At 44.9% G+C, this 17,541-nt stretch overlaps 1 protein-coding gene across 1 annotated transcript; it reads right to left on the reverse strand.

The window, feature by feature from the left end:
• Nucleotides 1-3,838: 3,838 nt before the first annotated feature.
• Nucleotides 3,839-13,109, reverse strand: Dap (cyclin-dependent kinase inhibitor dacapo). The gene is made up of 2 exons (XM_070667253.1): nucleotides 11,175-13,109; nucleotides 3,839-7,097 (listed from the first exon to the last, which is right to left on the reverse strand). The coding sequence occupies exons 1-2, from the start codon at nucleotides 11,842-11,844 to the stop codon at nucleotides 6,997-6,999; spliced, it is 771 nt and encodes a 256-aa protein (XP_070523354.1). The 5' UTR covers nucleotides 11,845-13,109; the 3' UTR covers nucleotides 3,839-6,996.
• Nucleotides 13,110-17,541: the final 4,432 nt, after the last annotated feature.

The raw sequence follows: 17,541 nt of genomic DNA on the forward strand, positions 1-17,541 counted from the left end.
AAATTTTATGTACCATTTTAACAATTATTCGACGGATATTTGGTGGTCATTAGCGTTTTTATTTTTTGTAAAATATATTTTTTAACGCGGTACACGCCAACGTAAATTTATTGATTAAAAAATTCTACATTCGTACGTATGTCTTTAATTTTTTTTTTAATTTTTATGGATCGTACGTGTTCTAAAGTATCGGATGAAAGTAGAAAAAGCTGCGTTTTCCAGCAATCCTGCGCCCATCGCGGTGTTGACTCGTCGCGGCGGTCAAGTACCCCGCGCTTCATCTCCCTGTTCTCTCGCGAGGGGCTAGATCGTTCCCGCGGTGAGGAAGGTATTTCCCTTCTCGCTTGTCTATCGAGTACGTTGAACCCTTTCTTCCGACTGGCATTCGACGAAAGCGCAAAAAGCGTTTATCGCGCGGATCGGAACTACCGCGCTCGCTCGCTCGTCCGCCGATGCGATTTCTGTCGAGTCACGGGTATACCCTGAGAAGCAGATATGGTGTTCGCTGCGACGACGGCGGCTAGGGTACGTAACCTTGCCGTGGGGTGCGTCGAATCTCACGCGAAGCCCCGTCACCGCAGCTGACGCTATATCTGCCTTTCAGGGTACGATGCATGCGGCGCGGTCGTGTGTGTGCGCGCGTCCACGCCACGGTCCAGCTTCTCGTCTTGCGCGTTCACGGGAGAGAAAGAGAGCGCGGGCTGCAGGTAACTACCGCTCATCTGCTTCACCTTGAAGAGGCCGACGGTAGGGGATGGGATGCATCTCGATTCCGGAGGGATGAGTAACAGGGGCGGGACGCGCGGCGGGAAAGTTGTATATACGCGGCGAGTAGGCAGGGAAGGTGGAGGACCGTTGCACTGACCGGGCTTTGAACCCGCTATGTAGTAAACAACAGGTACGTTGCACCCGTACCCACAATTTGTAAGAACCCGAGAGCACGATGAGGACTCGATATATCTCTCTCTCTCCGTCCCCTTATCTCTGTCTTTCTCTCCTTTGAGGAGTCGCCGTCGGAAAATAATGCCGAAAACAACTTGGAATAACGGCTCCTACTCCGTCTTGTCTCCAGTCTCTTGATTTTCTCGTTTCCTGCCCAATCTCCAATTTGGCGAAATTCGGAATAGCCTATGCTCACAATCAGGTTGGTCGGCGCGATTTCTCGACACGGAAATTAAAATCAGCGTTAGGGAGACGAGTCGAGCTTTTGGACTGGGTCAAAGTTTCGCACCTTAGGAACGGAGACGAGTGCATTGAAATTAATCCTACGTATACCGCACAGAGTACGAAAATGTATTCGTTTATATTGGTATTCTTAAAAGAGTAGTATTTTCGACACGTAATTAATTTCATATTTCTGTTTCTCTCTGGACTTATTAATTTTACTCATCTATCGGAAAGCGAACTATCGGCCGCCAAACGAGGCCATATGGTATCTGCATAAAGCGAGAACTTCCGGTTTACAAGCTACCGAGCTTCGATAATTACGACTTGTAGAATGATAATAGTATCGTGTATTATAATTTGTTTCTTTAACGAACAATTTGCTGCTTTAAAAGCACGTCTAGGAACGTCAAATTATTTTTCCTACTTATTGATTATCGCTGATTTTTATTCGGTCCTCTGCAAATTTGTGAAACTAGTTCGCGAAAAGAACTGACTGATTATACGCCAAACTAATCTAGAAACTCCGTCGGTCGATTTATCACCGCAACACCAGTCTCGATAATAAATAAAACTCCGTAGTTCGGACACGAGCAATTATCGCCGCTAGAATTAATTTTCGGATTTCGTTAAGTTGACGAATTACACGTTATCAGTTACTAGCGAGGCAATTTTAATCAGTGCGAGATTCTAATTACCTCAATGCCACGGGAATCTCGAGCTGCCGGTTTTACCGACGTATTTAGTTCTTTCAGTCACCACTGTGGGCGCAAACGTTGCCAAACTTTTGTATTTTTCGAAAGAAAGAGTTATAATAAAAATATAACACGCGAGCGTTTGTCGAGAAAATAAAAAAACCGCAGGAAAGAGCCATCGGTCCCATAAAAAAGAAATTAAATATCAAGATCTAATTGCTGTCGCTTTTTCCGCGATGCTAAAATTCTTACGCTCGCTCGGCTCACTCGGAGTTTCGGCACGTATGTATGTATGTATGTATATACGCTGCGTGCTCGGCTGCCGACAAAGGAATGCGCGAGAGTCATGACGTCAGAGGCACGCACGCTGCTCGGCCGCGCGCCGACCTTTGTTTATGTATCTCACCCCTACGCAGGTTAACGCGCTGTAAAAAGAGTGCACGAGTTGGATATTCCTTTCGGTGTATCGCGAGCCTTCGTCTTTCTTCGAAATTAGCTGTTAAATGCCAACCCGTATATAGAAAATACATTTTCCGCTCGCGTACGTATTTATTAATTAGTTAATCTACAGAGTGCGCGCTACTGCGTACCTCTGGTAAAAAAAAAAATTGTAAAATTACCAGCTTAAGGATTTACAAATCGCAGGAAGATCCAAATTAGCATTCAAGGTTTTCTCGTGGACTTTCTAGACCTTAGCAACAGTCAGGTCGACAATTGCATCGCATGCGCTAAGATAGTTATCGCGGCGGCGCGATCATCTTGAGATTGTCGAGTCGATCGTTGCTCGAGTTCATTTTTCGGTAATCCGTTTTAATCTTCCCTGTACATTTCGCACAATAAACCGGAAGTTCCACTTGCGTTTGCCAAAAAGGCGGTTCGGGTGCTTTTAAGACTGTGTGCCGTGCGTGTAAAAAAAATTATGTACATATATTTCCTTCGCTCTATATTTTTATTCGCATAAATCACCGGACGCAATAATGACGCATCGTCACCGTAGCGACAAGCAAAATGGATCGCGTCGGCCAACCACCTATTAATTTCCCATTACGGGAGATGCAGCCGAGTGCACGCTGCAATTTCCGCGCATTTTTGCGAGTGTCCACCGAGTCGAATTTCATGCATCGGTTCCCGCGGCGAAGATTCGGCAACGGAATCGCGGTTTCTCGATAGAAAAATCAGGCACTCGCTAGTGCTTTTTCACAGATCTCTAAACTAGTTTAGAAAGATATTAAATCTGCATAGATATTTTTTTCACATTCTCGGCATTTGCGTATAGTTTTACATCATCACACTTTCGTCACATTAATCGGCGAGTGTTAAAAAAAGTTATTCGAAAGGATACTTTCGTCCAAGACATTTTTATTCTGAAATTATTTATACAAGACGCGCGAATGTTCTGATAAATATTTTATGCGGAAATCCGAACGTGCAATTATACTTTCATTGAGAGAGAGAAAGAGAGAGAGAAAGAGAGAGGAAGAGCAGATTCATGAGACTCGTCTTTGATTCATTCACGAATCGGTGGCGACATGTGAGCGTATCGTCTAAAAATATTGCCGGTGGGCCGAGTCTGAGGTGCGCCTAGCAACAGAGATTGCATAGAAGCATAGCTACAGTGAACGCGCGCGTGTTTCTACGTGCCGCAACGAGGACACGGGACTCGAAAAAGAAAAAAGTTAAAGAAACGAAAAAGAAACGGAGAAAGACGGTCCCGCGTGCTATCCTGGCTCACGATTTCGACAATTAACAAAGATTAGGCTTTGCACGTTGCCCTCTTGACTCATGTTTAATGTCCAGACGCGATGTCAATGTAGCATTCATTTTTCAAATATTATTTGTGATTTTTGCGACGTTAAAACTCTTAGAAAAAAAAAATGATATTATTCAATTATATAATTAACACGTAATATTAATTTTTAATAAATAATATTTGAATAGGAATGTAAAGGATTGGTAGTGATAATAATGAAAGTCTCTCGTATCGATAGATCTTTTTTTTTTTTTTTTTAATAAACAATTAGGGTCACAATTTACTTATGTTAGTTAGTTAGTTTTTTAGACTCTCTTATATATTTATATAATTATATATAATATTGTCGTTACACATATATAATTTTATATCGCGAAGTATCGACTGAAAATGAGGCGCGATTCTCCAGGCCCCCGTTCGGTCTTTTTCTTTCATCCTTTTATTGTGCAGAACGCACATACGCATTTTCTCACGCGTCAAAATGCACACACGCACGCACACAAGTATCGGGAATCGTCAATTTAACTTGCGATCTCTATATTTTTTTTTATTCTACGTAATCATTTTCAAATGTCCGTCGCAATGTTTTCTCGTTATCGCATATACACACGTAGTCTAATTAATGTAGATAAGAAGTACACGCTAAGTTACATTTACTGAGATCATACTAATACATCACAGGGTTACATAAATATTAGATTTTTCTCTCTTTATTTTTATTTCTTTTTTTTTCTTTTTTTCTTTTTTTTTTTTAATAGTTTTCTCCATAGCAAGCACCGCGCGTCTCGATTTTCTCAGATCTCACGAGATTCCTATTTTTTTAACCTTTTTTTTTTTTTTAATCCATCGACGATACCGTAAATTTTTAATTTTTATTTATTTTTACGACATTACTAAAAATAATATTGCTAAAACTCGAAATTATCGCAATCCTGATTTTTGTCGAAAAGAAAAAAAAATCAGAAAGATGCAATATCACCGGGTTAATTAATTCACGTTTAACGACTCGCTGTACTAATACCGAGATCGCGCGGTGTCGCAGCTTCCACGAGCATAGTAATCAATGATATATATATATTTTTTTACTTATTTTTATATCGGCCCATCTGCTTTTCGGTGAATTTTCTGAGGCTTCCGTTCCGCGCGAGAGAAACGAACTCTGCGGTCAATGCGTAACGCGAATTTAATTTAATCGAATGTCTGTCTTCGCTCTTCTCTCGCACGGCACGACGTTGAGGGCAGACTTGGGATAAAAAAAATAGCTTGTAACCACCAGTCGTATTTTCGGGTTATAATCTCAAAAAGGAAGTGACGAGCGGGAAAAAGTATCAGGCAAGAGATAAAATATTTGACAAAGGTTGCGTTAACGGGACGTAACGAAGGGAAAAAAAATTGTGTATGATAAACAGCTACTATTATAAAACTCAAATAATATACAATTAGATAGTACGCTAATATTTCGTTATCGGCGAGCGAGGTAGACGCTCGCTTCAATATTTGCACTGGAATCCGTTTACGCTGTGAAATGCCTTATTCTTGGTCTCAATGATGCCTTCAAAGGAAATGTTCTTCTTCGTAATTGCCAATTACAAAAATACAAAGTTGCAAGCTATTAACTTATTGTTGGACAATTAAAAAGTATGATATTCCGACGCACACAATCTTTTAATTTGCATATATTCATATTATTGCGATAGAAAGATTTCTTTTTAAAATAATATGTATTAATTGATAAAAAGATTAATGACGTCGCGATTAATTTAATGTTCTCACCGGAGATGCACCAGAATTAAATGTGTGCTGAAGATTTTTACGTTACATTAATTTTATTTTATTGAACCGCGGGATTAATTTAAGTATAGCAGAAAAACGTTGTCTCGATACATTTTTAAAAGAATAAAGTAGCAAAAAATTCAATTTAACTGATTGTCATGTGAAAATATTAAAAAAAGCTTCATGTTTTAATTATTAATGTAAAAGACACGAGAGTGATACTAAAGTGGAAATCAAACTACGATGTTTTTTTTTCTTGTAAAAGATTTTACGATGATTGTATTTTGCATTATCTATCGGAAGCAAATGCGATATGGAACGGGGAAAGGAAAAAACAGGAAAAAGGAAATAATGAATTTTTTTTTGTTTCTGTATTTAATTAATAAGTAAAGAAGAAAGTCACGGGGTGATTTGGCATCGGCTGTACTTTCTTAAAATTGTACAGGAGATCAATGCTTAAACATGGGTAACGAACTACAGCTAAGTTATATATTTCTCTTCTTCCTTAAAACTGATCGCATTCTGGCCACGGAATCACTCTTTTGCACTTGTTTTCTTCCGCTTTTCGTAAAACCGATAAGAAAATCGCGATGTTCTCAATTTGAAAATTCCAATCAAACTCCTCCTCCCCTTTTTTTTAATTTTTTTTTTTTTTATGAAATCGTTTTATTTCAAAGTTCAAAGTCACTTCGTGATATCGCGCGTATTTCGAAGGCACGGCGTCGAAACTGGCGCGATATTCGTCAAGAGGGTGATTTTTGAATAGAATATTTTCAGATTTAGCGAAAGAATTTTATCACTGGGTTAGAACGCGGCAATCGCGAGTACCGATAATTCCATGGACCAGCCTGTCGAGCATCCCATTCAATTAAATCCAATGAATACGCGCGATATACTCTGTTCTATCTCTTAGCATCTAATCAATCTAATCCCTATGAGAATAGTCTACATATATAAACTTGCATGTATTTCTTAGTTTTCTTTCGTTCGCACTTTTTTCTTTCTCTCGTAACGAGTTTGTGTAACGACATTGTTTAAACATTTTTCTACGAACGCGTATCAGAAATGAACGAAGAATATATTACATTAATTAATTTGGACACAAATCATATTACTCTATCTACAATCTAGGTTTTTATATCCCCTTATAACTACTTACTCTAGAGTCTAATACAGAAAAAGATGTGACACATATAAAAAAAATAGCGACGAAAGTCGTATTCTGTCTTTCTTCAAGTGTCCCTCGGTTTCTTTTCGTCTCTTTGTCTTAGTCTCGCTTTTCCATGTCCTCTTGATCGTTGCTATTTGCATAATCCTCGCAGCTATAAAGCGACGACAGACGAAGGCACCCCGCGATAGACAACTTTTCGTTTCTAACACTCCTTCTTACTTTCCTTCCTCTTTATCATTCGCTTCCGTCTGCCTCGTCTGCGCTCGTGGCGGATAAAACTATGTGAATGGCACAGCCAACGCGGACCTCGCGCCTCGTCCGAGTCCCTGTCTCTCCTTCCTTCCCCGTTAGTCCACGTGGCGGTGCAGTTTCCCCACTTCCGGTACTGTCTCACGTTGTGTACAAACGAGGTGGAAGAGGACGGATAAGGAAACCAAAGGCTTTTAGCTGCGTATCTGACCCGCGTTGCGAGTGATCTTCTCCGGCGGCTCTATCATGCTCTTTGTGGTACCGTTCAGGCCGCGTTTGCGACTCTTCATGTAGTCTGGAACAGACAATGAAAAAAAAAACGTGTCTTTACACAACCGAGTAACAGGCCCGTCGAGGCAGTTTGGTAGAGTATATAAGGGGAACTCGTTTAATATCTAATTAAAGAGATTCGGGTCTTGAAAAAATTTAAAAAGTTTGTAAAAAAAATATCTCAGTCACCTAACATATGCTCCCAATTTTATAACAATTTCGACCTCGGGGGGACCAATTTGTCGTTTTTTAATAGTCTTGAGGTCAAAGTAATCTTGCAAAGGTACCGATATTCCGCGTATTAATAGTTATTTAATATTTACTTCGAGTTATCGATATAAACTGCACTCGAGTGAATCAAAAATGGTCTCGGAACGCATCTGGCGACCAGCGTGAGCAATTCGCGGCTTATCACCGGCTTCGATTTCTTATAATCACATGCAGTGCCACACTTGACCTTATGCACAATCCGGCTTACTGTCGTGCAAAATCTTTCCTCTCCGATAACCTTCGGATTATTATATCGCACCGTTAAAGCGCTCGCTAATTATAAAGAACGATAGGATTTTACATTGTTTTGATTGCTGCATGTTCGAGCGAATTGCAATATTCAGGCAAATATTTTTGCTACCGCGAGTCTTGATTCAATCCCCGCGGCATTCTCGCGCGATTAAAAATGTCGAAGAGAACAATCAAGGAGGTAATAAACGCGATGTTCGAATTTAACGGAAAATATCGTCGATGAGAAGTTTGCCGGTCATGACTCAGAAATCGATATGCACCACTCCGAAGTTACAAAGGGCACCCCTTTAAAGTACCATTTGGCGAGGTTTCCACGCGATCGAAATACGTGCATCTGTCCGATTCTCTGTCCTCCCCCTTCCCGCTATTGTGAATCAGTCGTCGGGGCACGTGAGAAAAATTATCAACGTCATACACTTTATACTTTTTCTTTCTTTCTTTTTTTTTGTTACGTTGCTCTTCTATTTCAAAATTAAGTAATAAAATTCTTTACGGTTATTAGAGCGCGTGAATGCTTCGAGATTCGAAAGTTGTCAAACGAGAGACCGAGTTCGATGAAGAAACTCGCAATTGTTCCACCGCGTTTTAAATGTCCGGGACGAGATATACGGGCGCTAATTCTGATTTTAAATGCCGATCTTTTCGCAACGATCGCTCCTGGGGTTCGTAGACAGGGGCACGCGATTGCGTGCACAGCTGATGCCCCCCCACGCGTGCAAACACTCGACATACACGCGTCACGCGGGGTCACAAAGGGCCCGAAAAGGGAGAGAGAGTAGGCATGGGGGTGCCGGCAACCCCATATGGATTTCAACAGCTGACCGCGCGGCTCATTAATAAAATACGTTAGGAATATCGTTCAGCGCCCCCATCCCGTAAAGCAAAATACGTTACGAACTCGTTACTTCCTCGAGCGAATTAAGTGGGGCAGATAGGAAGCCCAATCCATTCCCATCTAATCTACACGTGTACGCGATGCCCCCGGAAGTCGCCACACTTCCTCTCCGATAGCAAAAGACCGTTCAAATATCGATGGTTTTGTTTAACGCGCAAAACAGGCGATTATTTCTACATATTATACTTGTACGAATGAAGGCTTTGCATAACGCTGGCTCTTTTATTCGAAGAGATAAACGACTAAGTAACGAACGGGCGTCTCTCCGTCGATTTGCAGTAAAGTGGCGCACAGCTTCGGGTTTTCGCGATGCAGCAAAAATATAAACAAAGTTCCGACGCGTGCTGGCGCAGCGCGAGATGCGCTCACACGTGTGCACACGCGTGCGCGACACATGACGTGGTCCAGAAATAGTCGCGTCGCGTGGGTGGACGGTCGAATAATAAATGAAAGAAAAAAAAAAGGGCAGTTTTACAGCCACGATAAGATGGCGACGCACAAAAATGAAAACTTGATCCGGACGATCAAAATGGAAATTCTCGAAATGAAAATTCTAAACGATTTGAAGCGGAAATAAATTTTTACGGGTCCCTCACGACGAGTCCGACCGCGATAGGTTTGGCTTTATTTTTTACATAAATTTTTTTTGTCGCTATACAAAAATTAATACCAATCTAACGTCGACAAATAACCTCTGTTCGCGCGATACGTCTTGTTTAATTTGCAAATAACGAATTATCTACCCGCGAGTTTTATCGTATTTGTCGAAATTTAGCGTGACACTTGATGAGAAATTTGAATAACAAACACTGCCGCTCTCGCGCGCGTAAATAAATTAGTTAATAATTCCTCGGGGGGGTCCTCCTCTTCGTTTTCTTCCACGCGAACCGCGGATCGGTGCTTATCTCTTAATCACTGTGTTATTTATTTAATTACGTATTGACTCAATCTCTTCTCATCTTGGCACAATCGATTAATCGTTATCGAGCACATTTCCAAAGAACGGCGATTAAGCTCGAAATTAGCTGCAAATCGGCAACGATACACATCGCTCGCGCGTGAATGCATAAAGTAACGTCGGCGAAACGATAATCTCGTGCGCGGGAGTGATAACACGTGTATGGGTCGATCGTGTATGCAATTACGATTAACGATATCCTTTCTTCCCGTTTCGAGCGGACTTCCCTTCTTGCACATGTATCGCAAGTGCATTCTCGGCGCTTTCCTCGACAAGTAACGATCGTTTCCGTTCGAAAATCAACGCGAGTTAAAGTTTACCGAATTTATTTTACAACTTTCAGCAAAGAGATTCGAGAATGCTGCACGTAAATTTTACAAAATCGAATCCGTCGACTCGCGTCGTTTGCCTCCTCGCCCCATTCGCGGTGTAAACGAACGAGCGATCCTTATTCGTGAATAAAAATATTTTTATATTATCGAAGCCTCTCTTCAATCGTTATCGCGGCGCGCGATAATCCAGTTTTCGATAATACGAGTCTCGTCGGCAGAATTGGGTTTTATTGACACATATAAAGGAGGAAAAAAAAAAAAAAGACGCACGCTTTACATACAAAATGTTGAACCTCGCGTGGATTGCAGGAGGAAGGATTGGAAGAGCGAAGAAAAGAAAGAAAGTTTGAAAATTAGTTTTATTGCGTTGTTCAGAGTCACATGTTTTTACGATCGAGGTGCTGCGCGGATATAAAAATAAATTTAAAAAAAAAAGTACAATTTTTTTTTTTAAACAAAAAGGCATATTTCTTTAAAGAACCGGTTGACTTTAAAACAGACCGGTGATATATGACGATTCGCGTCCGCGTGCAAGGAGTGACCGGCAGAAAGCTAGCGCTGACAACATTTCGAAACACGCGAGCGGCGAAATGCAAACGCGGCTCGTTATTATCAGGACAATGACGTAATTATATGCGCGAATTGCGTCGACCTTCCAGCAAACGAATTGGATTGACCTAGGCAACCACCGCGCTTCCTACATACGTAAATACATCGTGCAAATTAACGGAGCGATAAATTTTAGCTTAAAGTCGGCTATCTTTCGACGATTCACGCGATACGCGCGGACAACGTTTACACGTTTGTACTCGATTAATTCTATTAATAATACTTGCGAGATGCAGAAGTTGATCCGGCTTGACTTTCGATAACTAACGTTTCAACAAAATAATCGAGAATGACTCTCGCTAATTTATTACAATTTAAGCAAAACCAGGGAGGGGGGAAAAAAAAAAAAATATGATCGACGATTATTTCGGTACGTTTCTTCTCAATCGTGCACAATGCAGGTGTAAACAAAACTTTATCGTACTCCTGGAAGGCTTCTGGGCTCGGGAGATACGAGCGATGAGTTACGAGCGGATTAGAGGTGCGAAAAAACACAAACGGGCTAGGTGCGTGCCGCCGCGAGGCGTGATTTCATCGGAATAATCTGAGGCCGCCGATGGGCCGAGAATCGCTGATAACGGCGGCGCTAATTTCGTGCCAAACAATTCTAAAAACAAACATTACCCGGATGCATTTATATAATCGAGATCACGAGAGGCGAACGTACTCGTGCGACGCGATATCCGGATCATTTTTTTTATTTTTTTTTTTCCGCACAAGGCACCTCGCGGCAAATCATTGAAAGTTGAATGAAATGAAATAAATAAATAAACGTAAAGAACTCACCGGTGATAGAGGACTGTTTTCTCGCGGCGTGGGGCAAAACGGGAGTGGTCGGCTCTATCGTGCACCTTTTCCTCTTGGAGTCGGCATCCAGGAGCTGGTTGGGTGACGTGACCTCGCCAATCTCGGGCACCCGGGGCTCCTGCGGCGGCGTTCTCTCGGCCGTCGGCGTGGCGATTTCCATTTGCTCGACAATCCGCGTATTGACCGTCGTCATCGTGGCCGTCAACGACGCCGCGGTCGGCGTCGCCGTCGCCGTCGTCGTTTCCGTCGGGGACGTCGTCGACACTTCGTCGAAGCGCAGCTTGCGCGGAGTGCCTGGCGCGTGTTTCCTCAGGTAGGGCATGCCGCGTAGGGCGTAGGGTTCGGGCACGACGTCGTGCTCCGTGAGCGGCTCCCACTCGAAGCGCGAATTCGGTTTTGGTACTCCCAGATTGAAATTGAAGCCCCATCGGGCTTGGTCGAGCGCCGACTGTGCCCGCAGCTCGCGATCGGCGAGAGCTTGTGCAGCCGCGTGGTCCACCGGTCCGAAGAGATCGCGTCTGACCCGGGCCAGCGCGGCCCTGGTCGGCGCCGCTCGTCCGCTCCCGCCGCCGCCGCCGCCGGCGCTACCGCTGTCCAGGTTCCTGCTTATTTCCGTCATCATCGCCGGGTTCAGCACTCGCGCGCTCATATTTCGTCACGCTCCGTCGCCGCCGCGCTTCACAACGGCCAATGTCCACGCGCCGCTTTCCCCCTTTCGGCACTACCGACGCGGAAACGAATAGCACAAGAGTCTGCGGAAAAATAAGCGAAAGATAACGGCGTGCGCCCCCGCGGTCTCTTCCTATTTCTTATCCGTCCTTGTTCTCTCTCCTCCTTCGCCGCCCTATCGACAAGTTGTGACACGCGCTGCGAGATAAGAGACGTCTTCTTCTAGCATTGGCCGTGACGCGGGAACGACGATGACTCCTTCCAGGAACCGCGTCCCCGCTGCTGTCGTGGGACGTTGAAATAATCGCGGCACCACGAACGTGGCAACACCGCTACCCGTGGCGCGACCCACCGAATTTCGAATAATGGCCGCGCCGTTGCTACAGAGCGTTGACCAGGGCGCCTCTCCTCTCCGGTACCCGGGGGTCTTCGCCGACGTCCGTCGGTTCCGGTGACGACTGTCCCCGGGGCAATTCCCGGCCGGGGGAGTGCAGATCGTAGGACGGCGAGCAGCAGCCGCGCTTGGCAACACGGGGAAGGGGGACACACGGTTACTACGTGACAGACAGAGATAGCGGCGGCGGTGAAAACAAACTCCGCTGCACCGGCACGCACTCGGGCCCGTCGAGGCTGAGGGGCGGGAGGGGGGCCACCTTCTCGCCGAAACGTGGACGATCGGCACTATCTATATCCGCCACGCACTTCTCGCCGCGATTCTCTCTTCGACGTAGCCTCGCGACGATCCGGCAACACCGCGTGGCCGCACTTGCGCGCGAGTATCCGAGACGAGCGTGTGCGACGTGTATCCCGCGCAAAATTTCGCCGTCTATCGCGACGATCCGTCCGTGACGCGAGCCAATCCGTCTCGGCCCTCCTCTCTCGCCTTCCGCGTCTCACACGCGAGACCCCCGGGGTCGAAGCGCGATAACGTCGTTGCACGCCTCGCCGTCAGGAAATTCCGTGGAAAAGTAACCGTTATTGCACACGGCCCCAGCACCGCCGATACCAGGGGGCGGAGGGGGGTGTCGGGATCTCGGCACAGCGTAAATAACTGGACGACACGCGCCCCGCCGTTTCCCGCCAAATGAACGCGACTGTCAAGGCACGCGCGTGGCCCGCCGCGGGGCTGGAAGGACGCACGGTTGCGCAGTTACGTGACGTCGTACACGGGCGGGGACGTGTGCGCGTATCCGCGGAGTTGCGCAGAGACACGTTGTCGACACGAAAAGCGCTCTCTAGCGACTGACGCGTGTCCCTCGCGTTGCAAGCAACCAAGCCTCACGCAAGATCGGCATTCTTCGTCGCCGCTCGGCCAGGTCGTTTTCCTCCTCGACTCTTCCCCCGTCTCACCCGCGCCACGAGGCCAATCACGCGGCGACCGGAGGAACGAAATAACCGCCATTCGCAACGTTATAGTCCCCTCGGCCTAACTGCACGAAACCGCGCCGGCTCCTCGAGACTTGTGCGAACCGATTGTACAGTTATCGGCCCCTACCATAGGAGGGCACGAACGAGCGGAATGCCAATTTCTGCTCCGATATTCCAGCTTTCAGACTAGAGAGAAAATTTCAAGAGCGAACTCGTTCGGTAAGATTCTTAATGAGATTACGAGAAAATGATTAACTAGCCTCGCGCGAGATAACGGTTAGTAAAGTTTTGCCGGGTGGCTTTTCTGTTATTTTGATATACTTGGCGACAGATTTATCTTGGCGAAGACGCGCTCCCGCACGTCCCACGCTACTCTGTTCGCGACGCGGTTAATTAGGCCGCGTAGAGAAACCGGCATCGAAAACGCCGTCGGATGTGTCAAATTAATTTAATCGCGGCCTTAATTCGCCGTTTTAATTATCCTTTCTACACCCGTGCCTCCGGGTCCCTCTTACAACGACCGGGAACGAGAAGCAAATAGGTCCAGTTCTCAAAACAACGCAATCTTATCGTGTATTCGGTGGATTTTCATGTTGACGCGACGCGTTACGTACGACAGATTTATTTGCATACCCGGACGGATTATCGCTCACTTTTAATACTCGGAGTGACAGATTCGTCGCTCTAAAGGCCACAGTTACTTTAAAGAAATACAACTGTTTTATTTCAATTTTTTACATATCCTCTTTTCGCCGCAGTATCAAACCGCGTAAAAATCATGCTGCGATAGAAAAAGAAAAAACCTTATCGCTTTAATTAATGCATCGAACGCTGGTGATTTTTTTATTATTATTTGTTATCGAATTGATTTCTCGGTTCCGTGCGTGAAACCACGGCGACCGGGCACGCGTCGCCCGACGCTGCGCGCTACGACGTGAAATCAACGGGACAGGTTGAGACTTTTCATTGATAATTGTCAATCTACTCTGGTTCTCTCGTCCGGGAAAGCTGCACTCGCGGCGAGCGAAGCGTAGATAAACGGTTCCGCAGCCTCCAATTGGAGAGAGTTTGCCACGCGGCGCGTCTAACCTTCGCCTTCGCTAATATATGTACACCGAAAAGCAGATATGGCATTTGTTGCAACGAGCGGCAAGCGGCGACGGCGGCTGGCATACGTGACTTTACCTTCTTTCGGCCGCTGAGCGCGGGGGGATGTAGCAAGCCGCGTTCCCTCTCGATCCTCGATGACCGATGCTTCGCAACACATCTACGCGGGCTCTTCGTGTGAGATTCGACGCACCCCACGCTAAGATCACGTACGCTAGCCGCCGTCGCAGCCCCACGTACGCCATTCCTGACGGTGAGTGTACTGCGTGCGTGAGATTTGACTAGGCTGCCATCGCGTGGCGCGAGCATTCGGAACGTTCAAACGCGACAATCCTGCTCTTTTTTTTTTTTTTTTTTTTTTTTCCGCGCGGCATCTCGATCGGTTTAATGATGAAACGTATGGACAACGTTCGTCGAAGCGTCACGCGTATCGTTCTAGAAATTAATACGCACGCTAGTTTTGCGTTCTAAGCGAATTACATACCGCTAGAGTACACTTTATGGGTTTCGATGGTCGTTAATTAAGATTCTAAATGAGGGGGGCCTGGCCGGTGCAGCGCGCCGTGGAAACCAAATCCCACGCAGCATCCAGGAAACGGTGTGGTTAGGTGAGGGGTGACACCGGATGCATCTCAATGAGGGGAGACGGGCTCGCGTAAAACAATTCTTTCTGCGTTTTTGAGGAGAGAGCCGCCGCCTCTCGTTCATTGTCTACCGTAGGAGTGCATTTCAACGAGGTGTCTGGTTGCACAGGTCGCGCTTTAAAACCCACAATGAAGCGAGAGGTCTACAATCTACTTCCTGCGATATTTGCTGCCAGATAACACGTTGACAGGTGCCTCGGCGAATTCGGCGAACAATCCAAGTGATTTATGCCGCTCGAACTACTGTGCGACGTGCGTGACTTTTTACATTCAGCGCCGATTATTGGAATATTTAATTAAATTTGCCGTTGCATTATTAATTAACGTTGCCGATAGAGTGGTACGTTCGCGTCTGCCGTTGCGTCGATTATTTTTCGATAAAAATGAAAAAAAGAGAACGTTTTTCGCCTTCGCGGATAGCGCACGGATATCGCATACGCGTTCGTTAGTCAACCAGATTATTTTCAAAGGAAGCTGGTGTTTATTCGCGGGCGAAGCGCGCGACCGGAAGGCGCACGGCCGCATCTGCATCGCGTGTTTACCGGCGAAAGAGTCACCTGTTTCATCATTTCGCTATCAAAGCCGGGCTCTCACCTGAAGCCGCTGCCGCCGCGCACGTTATCTCATCGCGTACCGGCGACAACGGGGACAAAACTGCAGCCGCGATAAATCACGTTTATCGAGCTCAAGGTGGTGAATCGAGATCGAGGTTGAGAACGAGTTCACTGTTCCGCGAGAAGCCTACTTTTCTCCGAGACACATCGGGGAGACGAACGTTTCATGTCGACCGGAGATAATTCGATTAGGACCGTTTAGGAATTGGCCGAGCCGCAACTTACTTTGACGATTGATTTGCGTTTAGAATTATTTATAAAAAATTCCGCAAATATATTTGCGACGCGAGACGTGTGTAAGGTATTGGGCAATTTCTCGCCCCGAACACCTGTGATTCGTTCGCGGAAGGCTCTTTATCGGAAGGATTCTCAATGCTCGGTCAGAATAATGTGTGCGGTATAGGTTGCGCGGCAATGCTCTTTGCCGTCGACGCGATTGTGCCCACTTCCGTGGGAATTCGCAGAACGGAAGTGCAGTTTCTGGTTGGTACTGCCGTGGCCGGCCAGCTTCCACGACGGGAACGGCGCAAAGGAAAAAAAAAAAAAAAAGATTCTTTAGAGGAACGATGCCAGGTGCAACGCGCTCTCTCGCGCCTTCTTCTCACGGTATGCGTTCGAGATTATTTTGGCGAACCGTGACACGCGCGGTGGTATCAATTTTCGCGCAACGTCAATCTCACGAACAGAAATAGATAAAAAGTAATTAAAAACGACGCGTAATTGCACGATAACGTTTAATTCGTCATTGATAAGAAGATCTTCGTCAAGTGCGGACGGCGAATGCGCTTGCACTATTTCAACCGAGGTTTTCCTTTTCGCGATCCCTTTTTAAATCCAGATATCCTATTTTCGCGACAAACGCGACGAAATAATCAGCCGCCGCGGGGCAGGTGTTAAATTAGGTCACGCATAACTTATGCGTACAACTATTCTTTTCGTGAAATACAAAAGAAGGAAAAGAGGGAACGGATCAATAAAATACTCAATTGTTTTACAATTTCGTAAAAATATATTAAGAATATACATTTTTTTTATTCTATCATTTTACTATTAGCCTTCCCCGATCATTAGGTGTTTCTACGATTAGTAATATCAGCTGAGTATAATAATTTATATTGCACATTCTTTTTTTTTTTTCTATGCAATTAGATAATGTCGTACGTACCACGTTATACTTAAATACAGACAAAAGATTGTTAAAAAATTGTCAAATAATATATGTATAATTCAGGTCACGTGTTTTTAAATTCATCAATAAGTTAATTAGAGATTTAGGTTTTTACGGAGACGCGTTGAACATTGCGTTTCTTTTGACTAGAAACATGAGACGACCGATTCCACAAATCGACAATTGCTAATTAAAACGTGAATAAATATTTTTATAAAATCCTTTGTACTCGCTATTCTCTTGACTCGCGCAAGAAGCCTCCTAAACTTTTACAAAAGATTTATAAATAGTTTTCATTATTTATGAAAAAGTAATTTGCGTATTATACAATTAAACATTTACGTAACATTCTCTGCTCGTATAAAATCTCTCTTATTACATACATACTAATAAATAATATCACAAATTGATTATTTCGTTGATTGACCGCTTCACCCACTTATCTGTGAAAACGGGCGCTTCGCGTCGTTTTCTTCTTTTTCTGCGGATTCTTCTCGCGTATTTATGATGCCATTTGTCCCGTTGGATTTGGAAATTTCGTTTCCGTGCTCGTCAAGCCTTACCCATTCGTAACGACCAGGCTGTGGTTCTCCGCGCACAAAATCGAAGTTCCACCTCTTCGTGCTCTACGCATCAATAAGCAATTCAGTATTAGATGACTTTCGATAGGTATCTATTATGCGCAAAATTATCGAGAGATGTGATTACGTGATCGCGAGAAAAATTAATCAGCGGTCGAATTGGGCAGACCGGTCGAATCCCTATTACCGTTTATT

Source organism: Cardiocondyla obscurior, linkage group LG16 (assembly GCF_019399895.1).
Source record: "Cardiocondyla obscurior isolate alpha-2009 linkage group LG16, Cobs3.1, whole genome shotgun sequence".
NCBI classification, from domain to species: domain Eukaryota; kingdom Metazoa; phylum Arthropoda; class Insecta; order Hymenoptera; family Formicidae; genus Cardiocondyla; species Cardiocondyla obscurior.

What these genes read in the sequence shown, in the direction of transcription:
- Dap (XM_070667253.1), bottom strand. Translation starts at nt 11,844, where the DNA reads ATGAGCGCGCGAGTGCTGAACCCGGCGATGATGACGGAAATAAGCAGG. An exon ending in AAAACAGTCCTCTATCACCG is followed by an intron (nt 7,098 to 11,174) that starts GTGAGTTCTTTA and finishes TGTCTGTTCCAG; the next exon opens with ACTACATGAAGAGTCGCAAA.